The sequence below is a fragment of the Myotis brandtii genome, unplaced genomic scaffold, assembly GCF_000412655.1.
Source record: "Myotis brandtii unplaced genomic scaffold, ASM41265v1 scaffold782, whole genome shotgun sequence".
In the NCBI taxonomy this organism is placed as follows: domain Eukaryota; kingdom Metazoa; phylum Chordata; class Mammalia; order Chiroptera; family Vespertilionidae; genus Myotis; species Myotis brandtii.
The window spans coordinates 224,956-244,593 of record NW_005371138.1 but is presented as its reverse complement, the minus strand read 5'-3'; the positions used below and the strand labels follow the sequence as shown (position 1 = coordinate 244,593).

The following is a 19,638-nucleotide window of genomic DNA, read 5'->3' as shown; positions in this document are numbered from 1 at the left end:
ATTTACATGACGATTCATAACAGTAGCAAAATTACAGTTATGAAGTAGCAACAAAAATAATTTTATGGTTGGGGGTCACCACAACATGAGGAACTGTATTAAAGGGTCACGGCATTAGGAAGGTTGAGAACCACTGCTCTAGAAGGAAAGAAAAGCAAAAACAAAACATAAAAGAGAGAACTAGAAACAGACCTGAAAAAACACAAAAGCAAATGGATACCCAGAGTCCCTAGAAAGTCTACAGGGCATGAACCCCAACCATCTGGGAGCACACTCTCCTCAGGGCCCAGGGGCTTAAAGGACCTCCCACCCTTCCAAAGCCTTTCTCTCTCAGCCTCTACTTTCCTCGGAGAGTTAACAACCAATCAACTCAGGATCTCATTCCCAGACAGTCTGAAAACACATAAGTATTTAACAAGCCCAGCAGCCCACTGACAGCTGCTTCATTAAGGAAAAATCAAGCCTGTTTGCAGGAGACAATCTGTGCTGCCACTTTCGCAGATGTGGGAAACAACCACTGAAATGTCTCCCATTCCCCTGAAAGGAGCCTTTGAAGCTGGAAAGAACACCTTGAGGACGGGCAGGAGAGGCAGCCTCCAACTCCACCCACCAGGCAAGGCGCCTAGTACCTCCGTCTCACCAGCCAGGGGGCAGCACTCAAATATGGAGGCCCTTCTGGCAGCCAAACCACAAACACTCACCAGCAGGGGGTGCTGAGGGTGGCCAAGTCTATCAGTTCCTCAGCCAAGCCAAAAACAGTCACCAAACCCAAAGTCCTATGGAGAAACAAAGAGCTGGACAAGGATCCTGACCACAAGAAGGCCCCGGGCTAGAAGGGGAGAAATTCAAATCCCTTCATGAGCCAAGGTAACAAGACCAGGATCGTAAGGCATGGGGGAGAAAGCATGTCTGGAGACAAGATGGTCTGGTCAAAAGTCAAGGTCTTCAGCATCAGGCTGGCTGTGTTTCAATTCTAAGAGCCTCCCTTTATAACACCCAGAATACCAGAGAACTCAACCTGCCTCCTACTGGGGAAAACAAAATCCGAGCAGGCAGGCCCAGGTGCATGCTGTGTGCTGCTATCTTGAGCATGGAGAGCTCCCAGGAAGCTGCATGGAGGAGACGTGTTTTGATCTAAGCCTTGAAGGAGGTGCTGGCAGAGCTCTTAAAAGGGTATCTGCTTGGGACAAGGGACAAGGGTAGTGTCGGGTGGCTCATAGCACTCTGGCCTAGCCAGGAGGACGGGGCCTGGAGGCAGTGGGAGGCCTCCAGAGCCTACGGTGGGTGGGATTCCCACTGTGAAGGGCTGAACCACATGGACAGCAGGCTGTAGGTAACGGGGACCTTGGAAGGATTGGTCATGGAGTGTCATGGTTGTAAACTGTCATGAGGAAAATTAGCCCAGTAGCTAGATGGAGGGTGATTTAGGAAGAGAGGGGCTCTCTTCTGCATCCAGCAACTTGTCCAGAAGGAGAAATGTAATCCCTTTTCCACTGGAAAACCTTTTAGGAGATTGAAGATAGTGGCTAAGCCTTTCTGTGTGCTCTTCTTCAAATTAATGACATAAATGAAAAAGGAATCGCAGCAAGCCCTTGTATCTGAATGGAGCTTTATAGGTTCCCAACACTTCCTCAAGGCCTGGTTAGTGTCAAGCAGTTGCTAGCTGCCTGAGTTGTGAAGATAATGGGAGTTGGGAGCAATTATTATGTTTGCCAGGTATTAATCTTCTCTGTTTCATTCAATAGACCAGACAGAATTAAGAAGCTCTGTGAACCTGGAAAATCACATCTTTACATTCACTAATCTCTAATTGAAACTTAGCCTTTCCTTCTATTGTGGATGTAGCAACAAACCATGAAGTCTCAGCAAGCCCTGAGATTTGTTCACCAGTAGAAATACCAGGAACTTTCATATCTCATGATTGTGGTAGGTAGCTTCAAATACCATTGACACTCCTTGGTAGGCAGGTTACAGTGCTTATTAGACTCACTGATCAATCTTATTTAAGTTATTAGTTAAAAGTACACATGTTTAAATACTCTATAATTATCTATATATATAAAAGGCTAATATGCTAAGTGTCCATCCGGGTAATGACATCACATAGCAACGCCCAGCTTCCTCTCCCTAGCGACTAGCCTCCTTGCAGTTTCTTCAGCCCATGAACACAACTTGCTTTATAGCCAGATGGAAATACTTTACACTGAACCAAATGTCTGTGAAGCATTTTTCTGTGCCTCATCTCATTTGATCCTCACAGAAATCCTGGAGTAGGTAGATAGGAGATTCGGTGGAATCCTATTTTCTTTTCATTAGCCAGAAAACGGAGATTTAGAAAACTTAGAAACTTGACCTGACTGAAAAGAAGTAAGAAATGGTGGACCTTGAAAATGACTTTAGGTTTCTCACTGCACAGAATATAGTCAAACACTGCTGCAGTTATATATTTTACCCTTTGTTCTCCCTGCATGATCTACAATAATAATCTGCTTCCTGTTGATATTTACTGCTGTATTGCTGAAGATTACCTGAAAGAGAAGTTGAGGTGCTTCACTGGGCTGGAAAAAGTTTAGCTACATCAGAAAGCAGGTCTAATTAAGCAAGTTTATTCTATATCTATAAAAGGCTAAGTTGACTCGCACATGTGCGATACATATAAAGCTCTCACTGGCGCCAATTACATGCATGTGTTTCCATCTGTCATTATCGATTGTGAATTTGATTGACACTTCTATTATAAAGAAAGGGCAAATAGCGATATTAAAATATTTCTTCTAATTAATTATCTTTCAATGTGCACGAATTTGTGCACCAGGCCACTAGTTTTCATATAATTGGATTCCTTTTTAATTCTATATATTTTATTGTATATGTTTAAAACATCATTCTGACATCATTCTAACATGCTATCCTCGCATCCATAAGCTTCACCAGATCACCAAGGTGCAAGAAAGGTTAAGGTTGTTCTGCATGTACCAGAATAAAAGCCCATGACGGCATACATTTTTTGTCTCTTTTTTCACAGCTATATCCTCGTAGCCTAGAGGAGTGCATTTTCAGATAGAATAACTCAGTAAATATTTATTGAATAAAATGTATAGCATTTAGTGACCTACCCATGTCACACAGCTCATTAATAGCAAAACCAAGACAGGTGTGTCTGACTGTAAGGCCCTGCTGTTGCTACCCCACAGTGCCCATCAGGAGCTCCCAGAAATGAGATGAACTCAGTTAAAACAAGATGGGCAAGAGGGGGTTTTACTGTGAAAGAGCTTGAAGGATCTCTAAATCCATCACTTCTCCCTTGCATCTTTTGAGGACCAATCAAGGATCTGGAAGCTAAATGGGTCTATTTATCCAATGGCTTCCCTGCTCCTTCATGCTTCCAACTGGAAGCTGCTCTGCTTTGGGATCTGTTACACCACATCAGGGAGGAGTTCAGAGACAAAGCATACATTCCCCATCTGGTGCTATGGGATGAATTAATGAGAGAGCCAAGCAGCAAGGAGAAGTCGGGTGGGGACTTCCCAGGATGCACTTGCTTGGTTCAGGTGAAGGTCCTGGTGGCTGGCTGAATAATATTCTCTGTCCCGTCCTATTGCCTCCTGCCCTGTTCCACAAAGGAGAGAAGGAAGCCACAATGCTTCCTTCTGAGGAGGGGAGGGAAGCTTTCTCACTGTGTCCGGTTTGGAAGAGGCAGGAGACATCCATACCCTAGCTCCCACGTACATCAGGCACAGTGACATCACTAATACCGCCTAGCATCCCGCCGCCAGCCACTCAGTCTTGATCATTGTTCAGATTCCCTAGAACCTAAAGGTTTGTGGCTCCCAGCCTCCCATCTTTCACATACATGACTTCATGTAATTGTCTCCAAAATTTTATGAATTAAGTGAACAAGTATTACTCTTATCATCATTTTGAAGAGAAAAGTTGAAGCCCAGAGAAGTTTCATGGCTTATGCAAGCCAACCATGACATAGCCAGCTCCCCTGACCAGGGGAAAAGATGGGGAAGACTGTGAACTCACCAGGCAGGCCACCAGCACGGCGTCACTGCTGTTCCTCTCTGAGGGCGATCGGCAGAGTTCAATGAGGCGGGACATACCTGCATGAAACACACAGAGAACCTCAAGCTCTGGTTGGGGACCAGCCTGGCCAGGCCTGAGCCAGGGGTGCTCCACTCTCTCTCGCACAGCTCTCCAAGTGGGGCCTGTGGAAGCAGGTGGCTCCCAGCGTCCCTGTCAGCTGATCAGTCAGCCGGGGAAGGAGAGTGAACCCACCTGGAGGAGCTCGTAGCGGAGGCCTGCTCCCTCAGGTGTGAACAGACCCGCGTCAGGGCCAGGATGAGCTGCAGTGTCAAAACCAAACCCCTAAGTGCCAGAACCCTGGCTGGAACTGAACTTGGTTAAAACTGCAGCCAAGTTGGCACAGGTCTCTCTAAACAGCTACTTCTGTGGAGGTAGCTCTGATTTTACCAGAGCCACATTTAGTGTTTGCATCTTTATCAGTGGAACGGTCGACACCTTTTATTTCTCAATTACCTATCAGAAAATATGTTGTTGCCCAGCTGGTGTCGCTCAGTAGATTGAGCCTCGCCCCATGCAGCAGGAGGTGACCAGTTCGATTCTCAGTTAGAGCACATGCCGGGCTTGTGGGCTCAATCCCCAGTAGGGGGTGTGCAGGAGGCAAACTATCGCTGTTTCTCTCTCATTGATGTTTCTATCTCTCTATCCCTCTCCCTTCCTCTCTCTCTAAAAAATCAATAAAAAAAATATATATTTTTTTGAAAAAGAAAAAATATATTGTAGCTAAAAATATAAAAAACTACAGATTGAGTAGGTTAATGTTGCCTAGGCCTTTAGAGAAGAAAAGTTAAATAAATAACTGCTTTTCAGTGCAAATTGACTTCCTTCAAACTTAAAAAACCACCTCATTATAACCGTGATAAAAGGTGTGTGACAGCCCTAACCAGTTTGGCTCAGTGGATAGAGCGTCGGCCTGCGGACTGAAAGGTCCCGGGTTCAATTCCGGTCAAGGGCATGTACCTTGGTTACGGGCACATCCCCAGTGGGAGGTGTGCAGGAGGCAGCTGATTGGTGTTTCTCTCTCATCGATGTTTCTAACTCTCTACCCCTCTCCCTTTCTCTCTGTAAAAAATCAATAAAATATATTTTTTTAAAAAAAAAAAGATGTGTGACACATTCTGTATATGTATCTTCCATAAGGTCTTATGAAGCTGGAACCCTCTGCTGCCACAGGGTCACCTCTTGCCAACCTTGTTGTGCCTGGAGGACAGGCATGATACTGTCTCTACCTGGAGAGCCCTTTCTCAACCTTAACACCAGGATAACTCCTCAAACCACAGCTGACGACTCACCTCCTTGCTAAAATATTCTCTGACCCACCCAGATGAATGTGGGCTACTTCCCTTGTGTAGCAAATGTGCTATGGACATGCTCTGAGTATTGCTCTATGATGTTCAAGTGCAAATGTTTCTTTTCACACCTGCCACCCCATAGGTGGGTAAGTGCCTGTGGTCAGGACAATGCTATGGTTGATGTTACATGCCTAGCACTAAGAACAGAGCCCAGCATTTTTTGGGTAAATAAGTGACTACCTGAAGGAATGAGTGAATTAATAAATGAGTTAATGGTGAATAAAGTAATAAATGTGCTAATGAATGAATAAACAAACAGATGAATTAATGAATGAATGAACAAATGGGTAAACAAATGAGTAAGTGAATAACTGAATGAGGAAATGAATTAATTGGATGAAGAAATGCAGTCCTGATGAACAGAAAGTCTGCAGGTGAGTCATTTTTCTGGCCAACTAAAACCTCCCTAGATCCTTCCTCTCTCTTGCTTCAGCCCCAAATTACAAGCTAGACTAGGGGCTGCACCCCGGGCCGCCATGCCAGCATTTCCCAGCACCCAGAGAGTAGGGCTCACCCCAGCCAGACCTCTGTTGCCACTGTGAAATCGAGGCTGCTCCCTCACCCCCCAACTCCACTTCTGCTACAGCCAGTACCACTTACAGCTCAGCCGCACGGCCTCCTGTGCCACGTCTGGGTCTCGGCTGAGACGGGCCAGGGTCACTGCAGCCTTCTGCTGGACTCGCTCGCAGGCGGCCACCTCAGCAGGGGTCCCAGATCTTGGCTTCTCAGACAGCATGCCCATGATAAGCTGGACCCCTGGGCAAGAGGCAATGAATAGTTGTCACTCATTCCAGTGGGGAGTCTTCTTGTAACCTGCTGGATGGATGGCTGGAGTAAAGGCTGTCAGAATGACTGAGGGGATATTACACACTGGAAGGAAGCTAGACAAGGCCACCTCTTCTATTCCTTCTGCCCTGGGGTGTCTCTGATTCCATGTACCAAGTCACCGTACTTGGAAAGGACCCCTGGAGGACATCCCTTTTTACTTTTTAAATGCTTTTACTGGGCTTTTTGACTACCTGTCTGATACCGTGCTAAGTGCATAGTAAGTACATGATCCCCTAAAACAGGGGTCCTCAAACTTTTTAAACAGGGGGCCAGTTCACTGTCCCTCAGACCGTTGGAGGGCCGGACTATAGTTTAAAAAGAAAAACTATGAACAAATTCCTATGCACACTGCACATATCTTATTTTGAAGTAAAAAAACAAAATGGGAACAAATACAATATTTGTATTTGCATGTGGCCCGCGGGCCGTAGTTTGAGGACCCCTGCCATAAAACCTCCAATAGTCTTGAATTTGGTATTAGTATAATTCCATTTGAGGCCCAGAGAGTGAAGTGTCTTTTCAGAGTCATGCAGTTATCTGACCTCCCACTGCCCTTCATCCAGCCCCCCATCACCACCATCATACACAATTTCGGGCAGCACAGAGATGACATGACCAGACTGCAGGGCAAGAGACATCAGAGCCAAATGCATCCTGGGAAGAGGACCCCTTTCAAAGTCCAGCCTGTGCAACAGGGCCTGCCCTGTCCAGCCCAGGAGGCCTACTGTCTGTGTCATCATTACTGCGGATCCCTCAGGTGCTGCCCCACTTTTGTAAATAGTCTCTTCATCAAACTCTCTTCAATTGGGCCATGGGGACTGCCACTGTTTCCTGAAAGAGCAGATACACTTGGCATAGTGCTCATTCTGTGCCAGGTACACTTCTAACATGCTATCCTCGCATCAGCCCTATAAGGTAGGTGTTACTATTGTTCCCATTTTGCAGATAGAAGTGCAGAGGTCATACAACTAGTAAATAGTAGCACCTTTTCCAGTTTTAATGGTATCAGCTGCTATGTTACCCTCCCTCCACTGCATTGTCTTATTGAGAATGTCACACTTTTGTCACGTTGTCACTCTTATCAAGTTGGCCTCTCCTTCTAAACTGTGATCTCCTCCAGGATTAAGGCAAGGATTTATTGATGTCTGTGTTTATTTGTTTAGCACAATGCCAGGCACGTAGTAGATCTCAATAACTATTGACTGATTGAGCCCATCCATAGCACTTTATGAACCATAAAACCCTCTACAGATGCCAGATAGTCCAATCCCAAATCCACGGGCCTCTGCATTACACTCCTGCTGACGAGTTGAATTTAAGGCTCCAAGTACTGAAGGAATAGGCCACAATGACACCCCTTGGGCTCCCAGCTTCCCAACTGGTTCAGGAACGTTTTTTATTATTAGCTCATCACATAGAATGAACACAAAATGATGTCTTTCAATTAGTAATAGAGCAATGGGGGATGCAGAACGTTTATGTTTGTTTAAACCACAGGGCAACCTGGGAAAAGGGGATTTAACAATAACAGAGGCAACTGGTGGGCTCATTAGCATCTCTGGTTTCCAACCCATTGCTAATTGCTGCCTTATTTCCCAGTCACAGGAAGCCCTCACCACTTTGTTCCCAGGTGATGGGGGTCCCGTCATCTTTCTACAGGACCCAGGCACTGAAACCTGGCCCACCTCACATGGACCTTGGTGACAACCCAGCACAAGGTGGGAGGGGGAGAAAGTGTGAAAGCAATGCTCTCAGGTGAGGTGTTGAGGGATCCGGCTGGCCCTGACCTGCTCCCACTCCTCAGGCTCTTCAGCGTTCTACTGAGGCCAAAGCCAATTGGATCAGAATGACTGAAAATTGGAATACGTCCTTTTGTAGGAATGAATTTTTACTCTTTGGATCATAATGAAATCTTTGTCTTCTCTTTACCATCCTAGTGAAAATGCCCTGCCAGCCTCCTACCTTGGGTCTACCTTACCCCTTCCCCACTTTATCTTCCTCGTGTCACTACCATCATCTGGCCTTCTCTATCTCCTTGTTTGCTGTCTCCCATTGGAATTGAAGCCTCATGAAGGCAAGCAAACAGTTACACATTGGCCCGCTGCACACATAAGCACACATATACATGCTCATGCAACTGTGAAGACCTACATGTACACATGCACGTGCCTCCGCATAGCCTGCACACAAACACAAAGGCCCGCAGTTCTGTATGGCCACATCACCCACACAACACGCACGCGCTGAAAACACATACCGTTCTCCTGAATGATGTCCGAGGCACACTGCTCCAGGACAGACATGTTTGCCAAGATTGTCACAATCTGGAAAAGAGGATTGAGAAGCTAAGAAAGTGGGCACACCTGAGCCAAAAGGTGCGCTCTACAAGCAGCTGAGCCAGGGCTATAAAGCTTTCCTTTAGCCTGGGACTCCTTTCTGCACACCTGGCCCGTACTTCCAGGGTATTTTCTTTTGCCCCCATGGGCTCCTGCCACCCAGGTCTGCTTCTCCAGTGACTGGATGCCCATTCATCAGCACGTGACCCTGGGGTGGAACCCGGGACTCCACTGGAGAGAACAAGGTCACCTGAGCGAAGAGGGGGTCCCATCATCTTTCTGCAGGAAACTTCTGGTCCCAGGCCCTGAAATGCGGACAGAACTGGCAGGTTCCTGGCTATCCTCTGCCCTGATTGGGCTCACCCCATCCTAGCTTTTTGCCCTGATACTGAAACCCACCTACTTTCAACCTGAAATCCATGGCGACTAAGATCAAGTTAGAGAACATGAGTGGGATAGAAGTCAGCATTACACTCCAAGTATCAGGTATTCTGGGGTATCTGATGAGAAAGTTCGTGCTCAGCTACACTTTGCAGGTCTGGGCCTACAGGCCTTGCTTGTTGGGCATCACTGAAGGCCCTGCCCATAGTAAAGGGATGCTGACATCAGGTGGACAGTGAGCCGTCGTTACAACCTCACGGGCTGGGCAGCCATCAGCCTCACCAATGTCCACCCCCCGGCCTAGGCTGTCAAGGTTGCAGAGAGAACTCACAGCACAAAACTGGATTAAGGAGTGGACCACCAAGGGACCCACTGCAGACCCCCAAACTGTACAGGGTGCCAAAATACCACTGGAAAATGTTGACAACCTGACACCTTTTAACTCAGGCACCACCCATGACACTGCTCCTGACATAAACAGAAAAATGAATATCCAACCACGTCTATGCAAACAGACAACACTTTCATGTGGTGATTACAATAAGTAGTGAAATAAAATGAGATAAGGTTTCTCACTGGTGCAGGCCTATCTCTTGAAAGGTTTCTCTAAAGCTTGGGGTGCAGTATAACTGCAGGCCATGCCCTGCTCTGAGGTGGCAGCTGGCGGTCTCAAGAGGACCGTTTAGGCAGCTTACAACCTGAAACTCGACTATTACTAGATAGTAATGTGACATTTGCCAAGAAAGAGTGTTAACAAGATTTTAATTGGCTCAATATTGGCATATTACTCTGGATAACAAATGTATGTAACAAATCTCTTTTCAACAGAAAGAAAAAGTTTGCCGTATTAATAGAATATCTATCTCCCCACTTCCCCACTACACAGATGTTGGAAAGGGGTACTCACCTTAGGGTGTTGTGGCACCTGTGCCTACAGCCCTTCCAGCTCAGATCTGGGCAGGGGTGGGGCGAAGTAAGCGTTACCAGGATGGGTTGCCAGGGGAGAGACCAGAGAACCCTCCAAGAGCTGATCCCAAGGCAAGTCTGTCCTACCAGACGTTTTAGGAAGGGAGTGACAAGCTCCTGTTTGCATTTTAGAAAGATAATGGGACCAAAGGAGGGTTAGTCCTTGGAAGCCCTCCCCTCAACCCCTTTTAAAATAGTAAGTGTTTGTGGGCTGAGTGGAAGGAGTTAGAGGAAAAATATGGGTTGAAGATGTAGTTAAAAGTGGAAGTTTCCCCAGGAAGCACAGAGTGCACAGTCTTCTGAGGAAGGAGAGACAAGGCTATTGGCTTTCTCTGAACTGTCCGCAGTAGCAGGGAGCATGACCGCTGCTCCGGCTACACGGTGGCCACTACACTCCAGCCACCACACTCCAGCCACCACCAGCCTGGCCTCTCTGAATAGATACGTTTGACATACAGATCCAACAGGGAAGGGAGGGATGGAGGAATGGAGGAAATGAGGGAGGAAGGAAAGGAGAAAGGACAAAATTTTAAAAAGAAAAAGAAACCTTTGTCTGCAGCATCAGGTTCATCACATGGCAATTATTAGGTAGGTCTTTGTGTCAGACTAATTTAGATCGTGTTAATGAAAATTACTTCCTCTTTACAGAGCCTGTACCCCATGTGGTTTTCGAGGTGCAGATGAAGTATTCAATTAAGCACAATTTGAATAAATGCCAATTAGGCCCTGCTTCCAGTCCCCCTTTTGAAACATCCTTATATGCCTCGCCATGTAGAGGGGAAGGGGGATCAAAGTTTCTTCGCACAGTGGAGCCCAGGGCTGGGATTTTAGGGACACCTGGCTCACCTTGTTGGGTACCGGGTGGTGATGCCGTCGGGGGACAGAGTGCAGGAGCCAGGCAGACAGTTTCCCCTGGCCCAGGCTAATTCCATCCTGTCTGGTGATTTTCAATTAAGTTCCATTCCCCCTGAGCAAAAAGGCACTGTTCCCTGTGCAGTTATTGGTGAACAGAGAGGACACCGGCCTCTGGGGCAGCCCTAGGTGAGAAGCTATGTAGTGTAGTGGCTGCACAAAGGATCAGCCTAGTTCCAAGTCTCAGCTGTCATTCATTTTCCATGTGACCTTGGCCACATTTCTTAACCTTCTGTGCCTTGGTTAATGAAGGGGTATTAGATTTCTGTTGCTGCCATAACAATCTTATTGCACAGTGCTGGTGATCAGAAGTCCTAAGTGAGCCTAGTGGAGGGAACATCAGGGTGTTGATGGAGCTGTGTTCCTTCTGGAGACTCTAGGAGAGAGTCATGTCCTTGTCTTTTATAGTGTCTAGAACAGTGATGGCGAACCTTTTGAGCTCAGCGTGTCAGCATTTTGAAAAACCCTAACTTAACTCTGGTGCTGTGTCAAATATAGAAATTTTTGGATATTTGCAACCATAGTAAAACAAAGATTTATATTTTTGATATTTATTTTATATATTTAAATGCCATTTAACAAAGAAAAGTCAACCAAAAAAATGAGTTCGCGTGTCACCTCTGACACGCCTGTCATAGGTTCGCCATCACTGGTCTAGAAGCTGCTTGCAGTATTTGGCTCTTGGTACCACATCACTCTGACCTCTGGTCCCTCAATCACATCTCGGTCTCTGACTCCAGTCCTCCTACCTCCTTCTTATAGGAACCCTTGTGGTTACACTGGGCCTGCCTGGACAACCCAGGATAATATTCCAGGATAATACTTCTATATCACAATCCTTAACCTGATCACATCTGCAAATTCCCTTTGGACATGTAAGGAAACTTGTTCACAGATTTGGGGATTCAGATGTGGACATCTTTGCGGGGAGCAAAACAGTAACTCATTTAATGCTCATCACAGTCTTATCAATTATACTACTAGAGGCCCAATGCAAAAATTCGTGCAAGAGTAGCCCTCTGGCACCTGGGACCTGGGCTTTCCTCTGGCTGCCGACAGGCACCCGGGACCCCCGGCTTCCCTCGCAGCCTCAGCTTCATCCGGAAGGTCATCCGGTCTAATTAGCATATTACACTTTTATTATTATAGATGAGTTCCTGTGGTAGCACCAGAACATTTGTTAAACAAAATGAGTATGACATGCCTGAGGGAAACAACCTGAAGGTACCCAGACTGTGAACACCTGTGTCAGGGGGCACTAACCAACACAATACCCAGTGTTGGCACTTGTTTTGCTGATGTGAGATATTCCCAAAGGGAGGCCAGGTCCCAGCTCAGGAGGAACCCTTCCCAGAAGAGAACCCAACAAACTTTGCGCTTATTGCTTTCTGCCACATTTTGAAATCACTTTCCCTTTGGCATCCTCAAAACTGACTGACCACCTTAGGAAAATCGAGGTAAATAGCAAATTGAATCAAAAGAGCAGGGGACCTCCGGTGTCACTGGCCCTGTGTGGCAAGAAGGAGGTTGGCAAAGCCTTTTGATGTCAGTGCGGATGCGGAGGAAGAGGTGTACTCTGTGCTGGCCCAGGGCAGGTGCTCTGGGAGCTCTTGTCCACAGCCCATCCCAAGGCAGGAACCGGGCTTGTCTCACATCCTCGCCAATGTCTGCCTGTGCTCACACATGGTCTCTGCCTCTGTCCCTTTCGTGTGCTATGTGTAAACTAACACTGAAGACCATACCACATAAAACCCTAGTGAGGGTTACCCAGGAAACCCAAAGAGAGGCAAGTGCTTTGGTCTAACAGAAGTTACCACACAGAATAGCTGACATGCATTTAATGAAAAGTTATAATTGCTTTTATGCTGTGCAGTAATTAGGACAAAAAGGCCAACAGTTGGTATGACTGTAATTAGAGTTACTCCTTAATTGCTAGATGGAATATTTAGATTTCTGTTATCCCTGTGTTAACTCTCTAAAAGCTTTATCACCCATGTCAACTGCAGCCTTGAGACCAGCCAGCAAAATCCCTTTCAGCCTCGAGGGAAAGCCCACTGCTCTCTCGGTCCTGCCTTCTTCCCTCCACACCACTTCCTCCACCAGAGGTCAGAAAGAATCAAGACCAAGATATTGGTCTGAAGGATGAAGGGGTCTGAGAGAAGAAGGATGTAGTCTCTTTTTATACACTATGGCCATGCTTTTTTAAAAATCTGTATGATTTTATTGATTTGAGAGAGAAGGGAAGAGGGAGGGAGAAAAAGAGAGAGAGAGAAACATCAATGTGAGAGGGTAACATTGATCAGCTGCCTCCTGCACACCCACTACTGGGGATCAAGCCTGCAACCCAGGCATGAGCCCTGACTGGGAATTGAACCGGCAACCTTTTGGTACATGGGACAATGTTCAACCAACTGAACCACACTGGCCAGGGCTGTGTCCACTCCTTTGCGTGGCTTATAGTCTTTATCACACAGACACACACAGACACACACAGACACACACACACACACACACACACACACACACACACACAACTTGCATATACCCAGACACAGATTGAAACAACACACACCACACATTACCTTATACCACACTACACTCACCACCTCATAACTACCTTTCCTGGCCTTAATTTCCTGCCTTTAAGCTGACCTTCCCTATCTCAGACCCATCCCAATTCCTGGCTCTATCACAGACCCCTGCCCTGCTCATGTGTGAGCATCCACTTTGGTGCTAACCACTTTAGGAGCATTATGCCATCTGACCACAGGAGGGAGAAAACATTACCCCATTACCCATCTGAGGGAAGTGCAACTTAGAGAGATCAAGCGATTTGTCTAAGGTCACACCGCTAGGCAATGGCAGAGTCAGGATTTGAACTCAGGTCTGTCTGAACCCCAAATCTGTGCTGTTTCTACTATGTCACATGTGCATATGACAGGACCTTATAAACTATAAAGGTCTTTTTCAATGTGAGTCAACATTACAAACCCTAGTAACTGGCATTTCTAATAAAAGGACTCCTGATAATGCTATTCACAGTGAGGTCTCAGAAATGCTACAAAATCTTGACATTCTAAAATGCCAAGCAGACAAGTTTTCATGGGAAGCGTATACCAGCACCCTCCACCTCCATGAAAGCCACTAATTTCTGAAGGCCACACAAGGTCCTGCTCAGTGAAAGTCTCTGTTGTGGGTTAGATAAAATAACAGGGTCTCTCACCGAGGTTGTCACTGCTTGACAGGCAGGGCAGAGGTGTGTAAGCATGAGGCAGCCCCTCTCCCACTGCCCGTGGCACACCTGTAGCTGGATCCCCTGCACAGCATGACCCCTAGGAAATACCTCCTGAGGATTAAAATTTGAGCCACACAAATGGTTTGTTAGCAGGGGGTTCTTCTGGATGTCTGACCACAATGGCTCCCCTAGATTAGCAGCAGGGGGGTAAGGAGGGGGAAGAAGAACCAGACACAATGCTGTCCTCACCCCATCCATACCCCAAGGGTGGGTCCAGGATAGGCCTGGCCGTCGAGGCTTCTGTTGGACAAATTAAGTGGACTCAGCTTGCTGAGATGATGGAGAGGTCCTCATGGAGATGTCCAAATGGAGGTGGACCAAGTACACATCCAAGACCAAGAGGCTCCGCACAGCATTGGCGTCATTGGCAGATGCATTACCGGAAACTTCACGGGCATTTAATCTCCTAAGTGTTTCAGGGGGCGGTGAGCACTTCAGAGGCTAATTCATCTTCTTTGTCTTCATTGCGCAGAGCTCTCTGGTCATCTTAATCCTCGCTCTGCCACAGGAAAGGGCCATTTGTTTCTTTAATGGATGCACTCTCGCTAGCTAAGTGGCTGCTCTGAGTCAGAGCAGAAAGCTAAGCCACCCTGAGGATGGTGGGAGCCATGCCTGGCTCAGACATCAAGGGTGTGGAGAAAAGGGTGTGGAGAAGATGGGATTGGGGGGACAGGGTGGTTAGGGAGTGAAGCAGAAAAACTCCAGATTTAGAAAGAGTTTCCATCTGCTAGAACTTGATCACATTCTCTCCCCACCCTGAACCCCTCCTCCTTCAAGAGGGGCCAGTCACTCCTCGTGATGAAAAAAGAGTCCCTGCACAGAGCTTGGGGATGTCTGAGCTGGAGGGGTCTTGCCCCTTTTACAGGTAAGAAAATCCCACTCCAGAGATGCCCCCCTCAGGGCTGTGTGCCACATTCAAAGGCCAATAGTAATAATAACATTGATATGAGCTTCCATTTATTTAATAGTTTCTTAGAATTGTAGCAAGAGTTTGTAACCATTCATTTATTGAATTCTTATTTCAAATTTGTGAAGTATCTTTTACTCAACCACATCCACACAAAAAAGAAAAGTGAGGCTTGAAGTAAAATATCTGAAGTTATATGATTATCATAATAGAGGAGCTTTGAACCCAGGTCATCTGACCCCCAAAATTCCTGTTCTTATTGTTTTACTACTAGATCTTGTATGAAATGACCAGAGTTGGCCACAAGAAGGAACTTGAAGGTGAGGGGACCTGATACTGTCAGGTAGATGACAGACCCAGAAACTGGCGGTGTCTAGCTGAAGAAGAGGAAGTGCCAGGCACATCACACAGAGCGCGCCCTCCACCCCACTCCCCACCGCCAAGGGCTGTGCCTGCAATGTGCCCCTCTTTATCTGTCTGTACTGTCACACCTCGTTTCTATGGGGAACTTGTCCAACTCCAAGGAGTGAGAGATTTGACTGGAAAGGAAGTCATGAACCACATCACGCATGGCTTGGGAAGCCAAGTTGAGGCCTTTGAATAATTCACTATCCATGCTCTTCCTTGGAGCATCAAGCTTAAAAATAATAATAATATCCATCATTTATTGAGGACTCAGAAGGGCTAAGCCTTGTATCAGGTTCTTTGCATGTATTATCTCACCCACCCTCACAATAACCCTGAGAGGTCGGCATTTATGTCCCAATTAATAGTGAGAACATCAACACCCAGGAGGCTGTGACTTGTCCAAACCACCCAATGAATAAATGGCCAGGATCCACCTCAGTCTCTGACTCCACAGCTACACTGCCTCCACTTCATGTTCACAGCAGGTGAGAGTCAAAGACCCAAGTCTAAGTCAGGCCAGAATGTAAATGCTGGCAGCTGCTTGCCAACCCTATGATAGGGGGACATCCTTTTTAAGCCTCAAGACTCTTATCTATAAAATGGAGCAAATATTACCAGCCTCACAGAATTATTAGAACCCTCATTGGAAAATGCTTATATGTCCTAGAAAATGCTCTCTGAATGTGAGTTTCTATGGTCAGCGATTCTAAGGATAAAGAAGAACTAATGCAGTGCCGCCTGCTTCTTCCTTTGTATGCCCTAAAGAAGCACTTAGAGGACTTCATCACGGGGCCAACTTCGGGCAGAGGCCTTAAGAAATCCTGGGGAAGTACAAACATGGACTGTGCCCTGGGGGCTTGGGAGTGGGGCTGACATGAACTAACAAGGAAGGAACAAATACCATTAGAACAGTCACCACTGCATTGTGAAGTGTGGCCTCTAAGAGCAGGAGGGCATTCCAGAGGCCTGGAGCCACCGGAAGGCTTTGCAGGGTTACCGGATGGGGGCTGGAATAAGAATCTATGGCAGTTTTACTAGGTGATGAGGCTGAAAGACACAGGTGGGGATTGGAGGCTAAGATGCAGACAGGGATGAGCTGGGTTGGAGGTTAGGGATCATCTAACTTAGAGCTCAGGCACTTGATGGAATTTACAGAGCCCTGAAACCCACCTGATCCACCGCCCCACACACCTTTCGGTAGGGAAATGGCAGGCTGAGTATGGCAGAGGTGAGACAGGTCAGAATACCATAACCTCTGAGCTCAAGGCCTTTTAAAACCCCCTCGCTCAATGTTTTCTAACATGTTTGGCAGTAAAATCCTTTTTTCCCAACAAAACTTTACATGGATCTCAATCTACAAAATCACTGAGATGGATACAAGGGCTGAGGCCCAGAATCAAGGTTCTGACCCAAGCAAACCCCTGTTTTCATGAAAGCAGAGAAGGGACAAAACTCGCCGCAGGGCACAATGTCAGACAGACACCAATAAGATCAGGACACAGACTTTGGGAGTAGGTCCAGGGACCTTCCCATGATGCCTCTCCCTCCTAGAATGGACAGTGTGAATGGAGACAGAGAAAGGCCCATGGTGGTTGGGTTGAGAAAAAGGGTAGAGAGTGGGCTCATGGAGATGCTCCAGGGGCAAGGAGGCATGATGAAAACATTTCCCTTGACCTTCCCTTGACCTTCCCATTTCCCTTGACAGGATGAAAGCAGCAGGACTGACCAGGTGCTGCCAGGCCATGCTGTCCCCCCAGGGCTTAAGCCCTGACCCCCTGACCTGTCTTCATGGTGACAGGCACTGTGCCTGGTCCCTCCCCAGCTTCTCACCTGGTCCCGGGTATAAGGCGTGTCCACCCTCTGCTTGTCGCTGCAGGCTTCCAGGAGGACGCGGATGGCATTCAGCTGTAAGAGCATCTCACAGGCCATCGTGTCGAAGAAGGTGATGTTGGCAAGGGCCGCAGAGGCCAGCAGGAAGACTTCCCCGGACGAGGCCTCTTGGCACAGTTCTGGATGGCAAGGAGGGAGAAAATAGCTTCACTGAAAAGTGCTTTCACATCAGTGTTCTCATTTGGTCCCCACAATGGCCCTGGGAGAAAATCTGGGCAAGTGTTATAGCGCCCACTTTACAGATAAGGACAGTGTTACTAAGGAGGGAAATGTATCTGTATAAGTGGCACCGCTGGGATTTGAATCCTGGTGGGTGACTCCTCTTCACTTCTTTATCCACTATGTGCCAGGCACCACTGGGGTCTTGGGGTGACACAGTGAACAATATAGATCAGATCTTTGCTCCTGTTAAGCTCACATACTAGTAGTGGGCAGGAGAAAATGAGCTTTTAAAAAATTAATATAAATACTTGCAAATTCTAATAAATGTGAGAGAGAAAATAAACAAATGCTAAGACAGGAGAAAACTAAAAGCCCAATGAGGTGCATAAGGAAGGTCTCCTGAAGAATATGACAACTTAGCCCTTAAGGATAAAATGGGACAATCATGAGAATATTTGAGTGAAGAGTATGTTCTGGGCCAAAGGGACAGCATATACAAAGGTCCTGAGGCAGAAAACAGCTCCTAGTCCATTACATCTCTAGTAATATACACCAGACTGTTGTTGCATTTGCCTTGAGAAAAAAGGCTGAAGTTAAAACATAAAGATTCTACCTCTCCAGCTGCCATCAGCAGAGCTTCAGTGTTTCCTTTTGGTCACAGAGTAAGTCCTACACCAAGACCCTGAATGTTGGGTTCTTTCTCTCTGATACTAGTGGTCATAACCCAGATCTAACCATATTCTGTACTTAACCATCTATAATAGTAGATGGGTATGATGGTTCTCTAAGGCAGGGAGGACCTTCCTCAATCCCAGTATCCCTCCACCACCTAACACATTCCCCCATGGACTCCACTGGACCAAGAATAAACTCCTGCCTTAGAGGGCATGGGAAACTGTCCATGGTGTGGCCGCCCATCCCAATGGATCTGACTTCTGACTCTCAGCTCCAACTTGACCATCAATTAAGATGTTTCCTGGGTCCAGGCCCTCTCCTGCTGATAACACCTCTATGAAAGTACAGGAGGAGAAGCCACACTTCAGGAATATGGTCCCAGGAGAGAAACACAATTTCAAAGACAGACTGAACTATGTTTTATCCTGATCCCTAGTTCTTGCTTCCAGACAAAAAGTCTGTACTTCTAGGTTCTGATATTGAAACTGGTACCATTTGGCACCTTCTGGGGCCTTACTATAAATGGACAGAAAATAACATTAGTTGAACCCCCTGAAGTGTGCCTTGCATTTTGCCATTAAATTCTCAGCACCCTTAAAGTAGAAAATGTTGCCTCCATTACAGATGTAGAAGCTGAGACAGAGAAGCTAGCAGCAGCAGCCACCATTTATCTCGATTGCTTACTCTGTGCAAGGCACTCCATCCTCACAACCACCCAATGTTTATCACAATTTTATAGATGATGGAACTGAGGATTCAAATGTTAAGTGATTTTCCCAAAATCGTGGAATTGAGGATTGTTGGCAACTGCTGAAACCTAGAATCAAAACTAGGGCTGCCTGACCCCAAAGCCCCCATGTTTCTGTACCCCAGGGTGCCTCTCCTCTCTAGGCCTCTTTGATTCAGTTCTATCAGGAGGCAATGTCTGCTTCTGGGCATCCCAGCTCCCCACAGCCCAGGTGTGACCACTAAACAACCCAGAATCTTGACCTAACCACCCATTGGTTGAGAGAGTGGCTTAACCAAGGAGTCAAGAAGTTTATAATTCCCCTTTTCCAATGACTCCCTAGCCTCTGATTTTTGGGGAACCACTGAGGACAGCCAACCCCTTCCAGGCCACCTGCCTACATCCAGAGTTGAGGTGAGACCTTAGGACTCAGTGGCCCACTTTGCTTCAAGTTCTCTTCTAGGTCTAACTGCCCACCCTCATTCTTATGCAATCACCACTGCTGCCGACACAGCGATGAACACAGCTGCCTAAGTGCCTTTTAATTTGGGTGCACATTTATTTGGTGCACATTTACAGTCTGAGTCACCTGGGATGTGTTAGGAAGATTAAATGGAGGATTCCAGTGACTCATTTATAAATGTTTCCAATGAATGGCAAGAAATTGGAGGGCTATTTCCCACCAAAGAACAGAGCCCTGGCGCCCTGCCCAG

The 19,638-nt window shown here is 46.8% G+C and overlaps 1 protein-coding gene across 2 annotated transcripts in view; it reads right to left on the bottom strand.

Annotated features, from left to right (window-relative positions):
• The window catches only part of INSC (inscuteable homolog (Drosophila)), a 121,539-nt gene that overhangs the window by 3,740 nt on the left and 98,161 nt on the right, over positions 1-19,638 (bottom strand). For both annotated transcript variants that reach the window (XM_014530965.1, XM_014530964.1), the window contains exons 9-12: positions 17,302-17,480; positions 8,524-8,590; positions 6,039-6,194; positions 4,030-4,106 (exon numbers count right to left, since the gene is read on the bottom strand). In XM_014530965.1, coding sequence (XP_014386451.1) covers positions 4,030-4,106; positions 6,039-6,194; positions 8,524-8,590; positions 17,302-17,480 — 479 coding nt within the window. The remainder of the gene's footprint in view (positions 1-4,029; positions 4,107-6,038; positions 6,195-8,523; positions 8,591-17,301; positions 17,481-19,638) is intronic.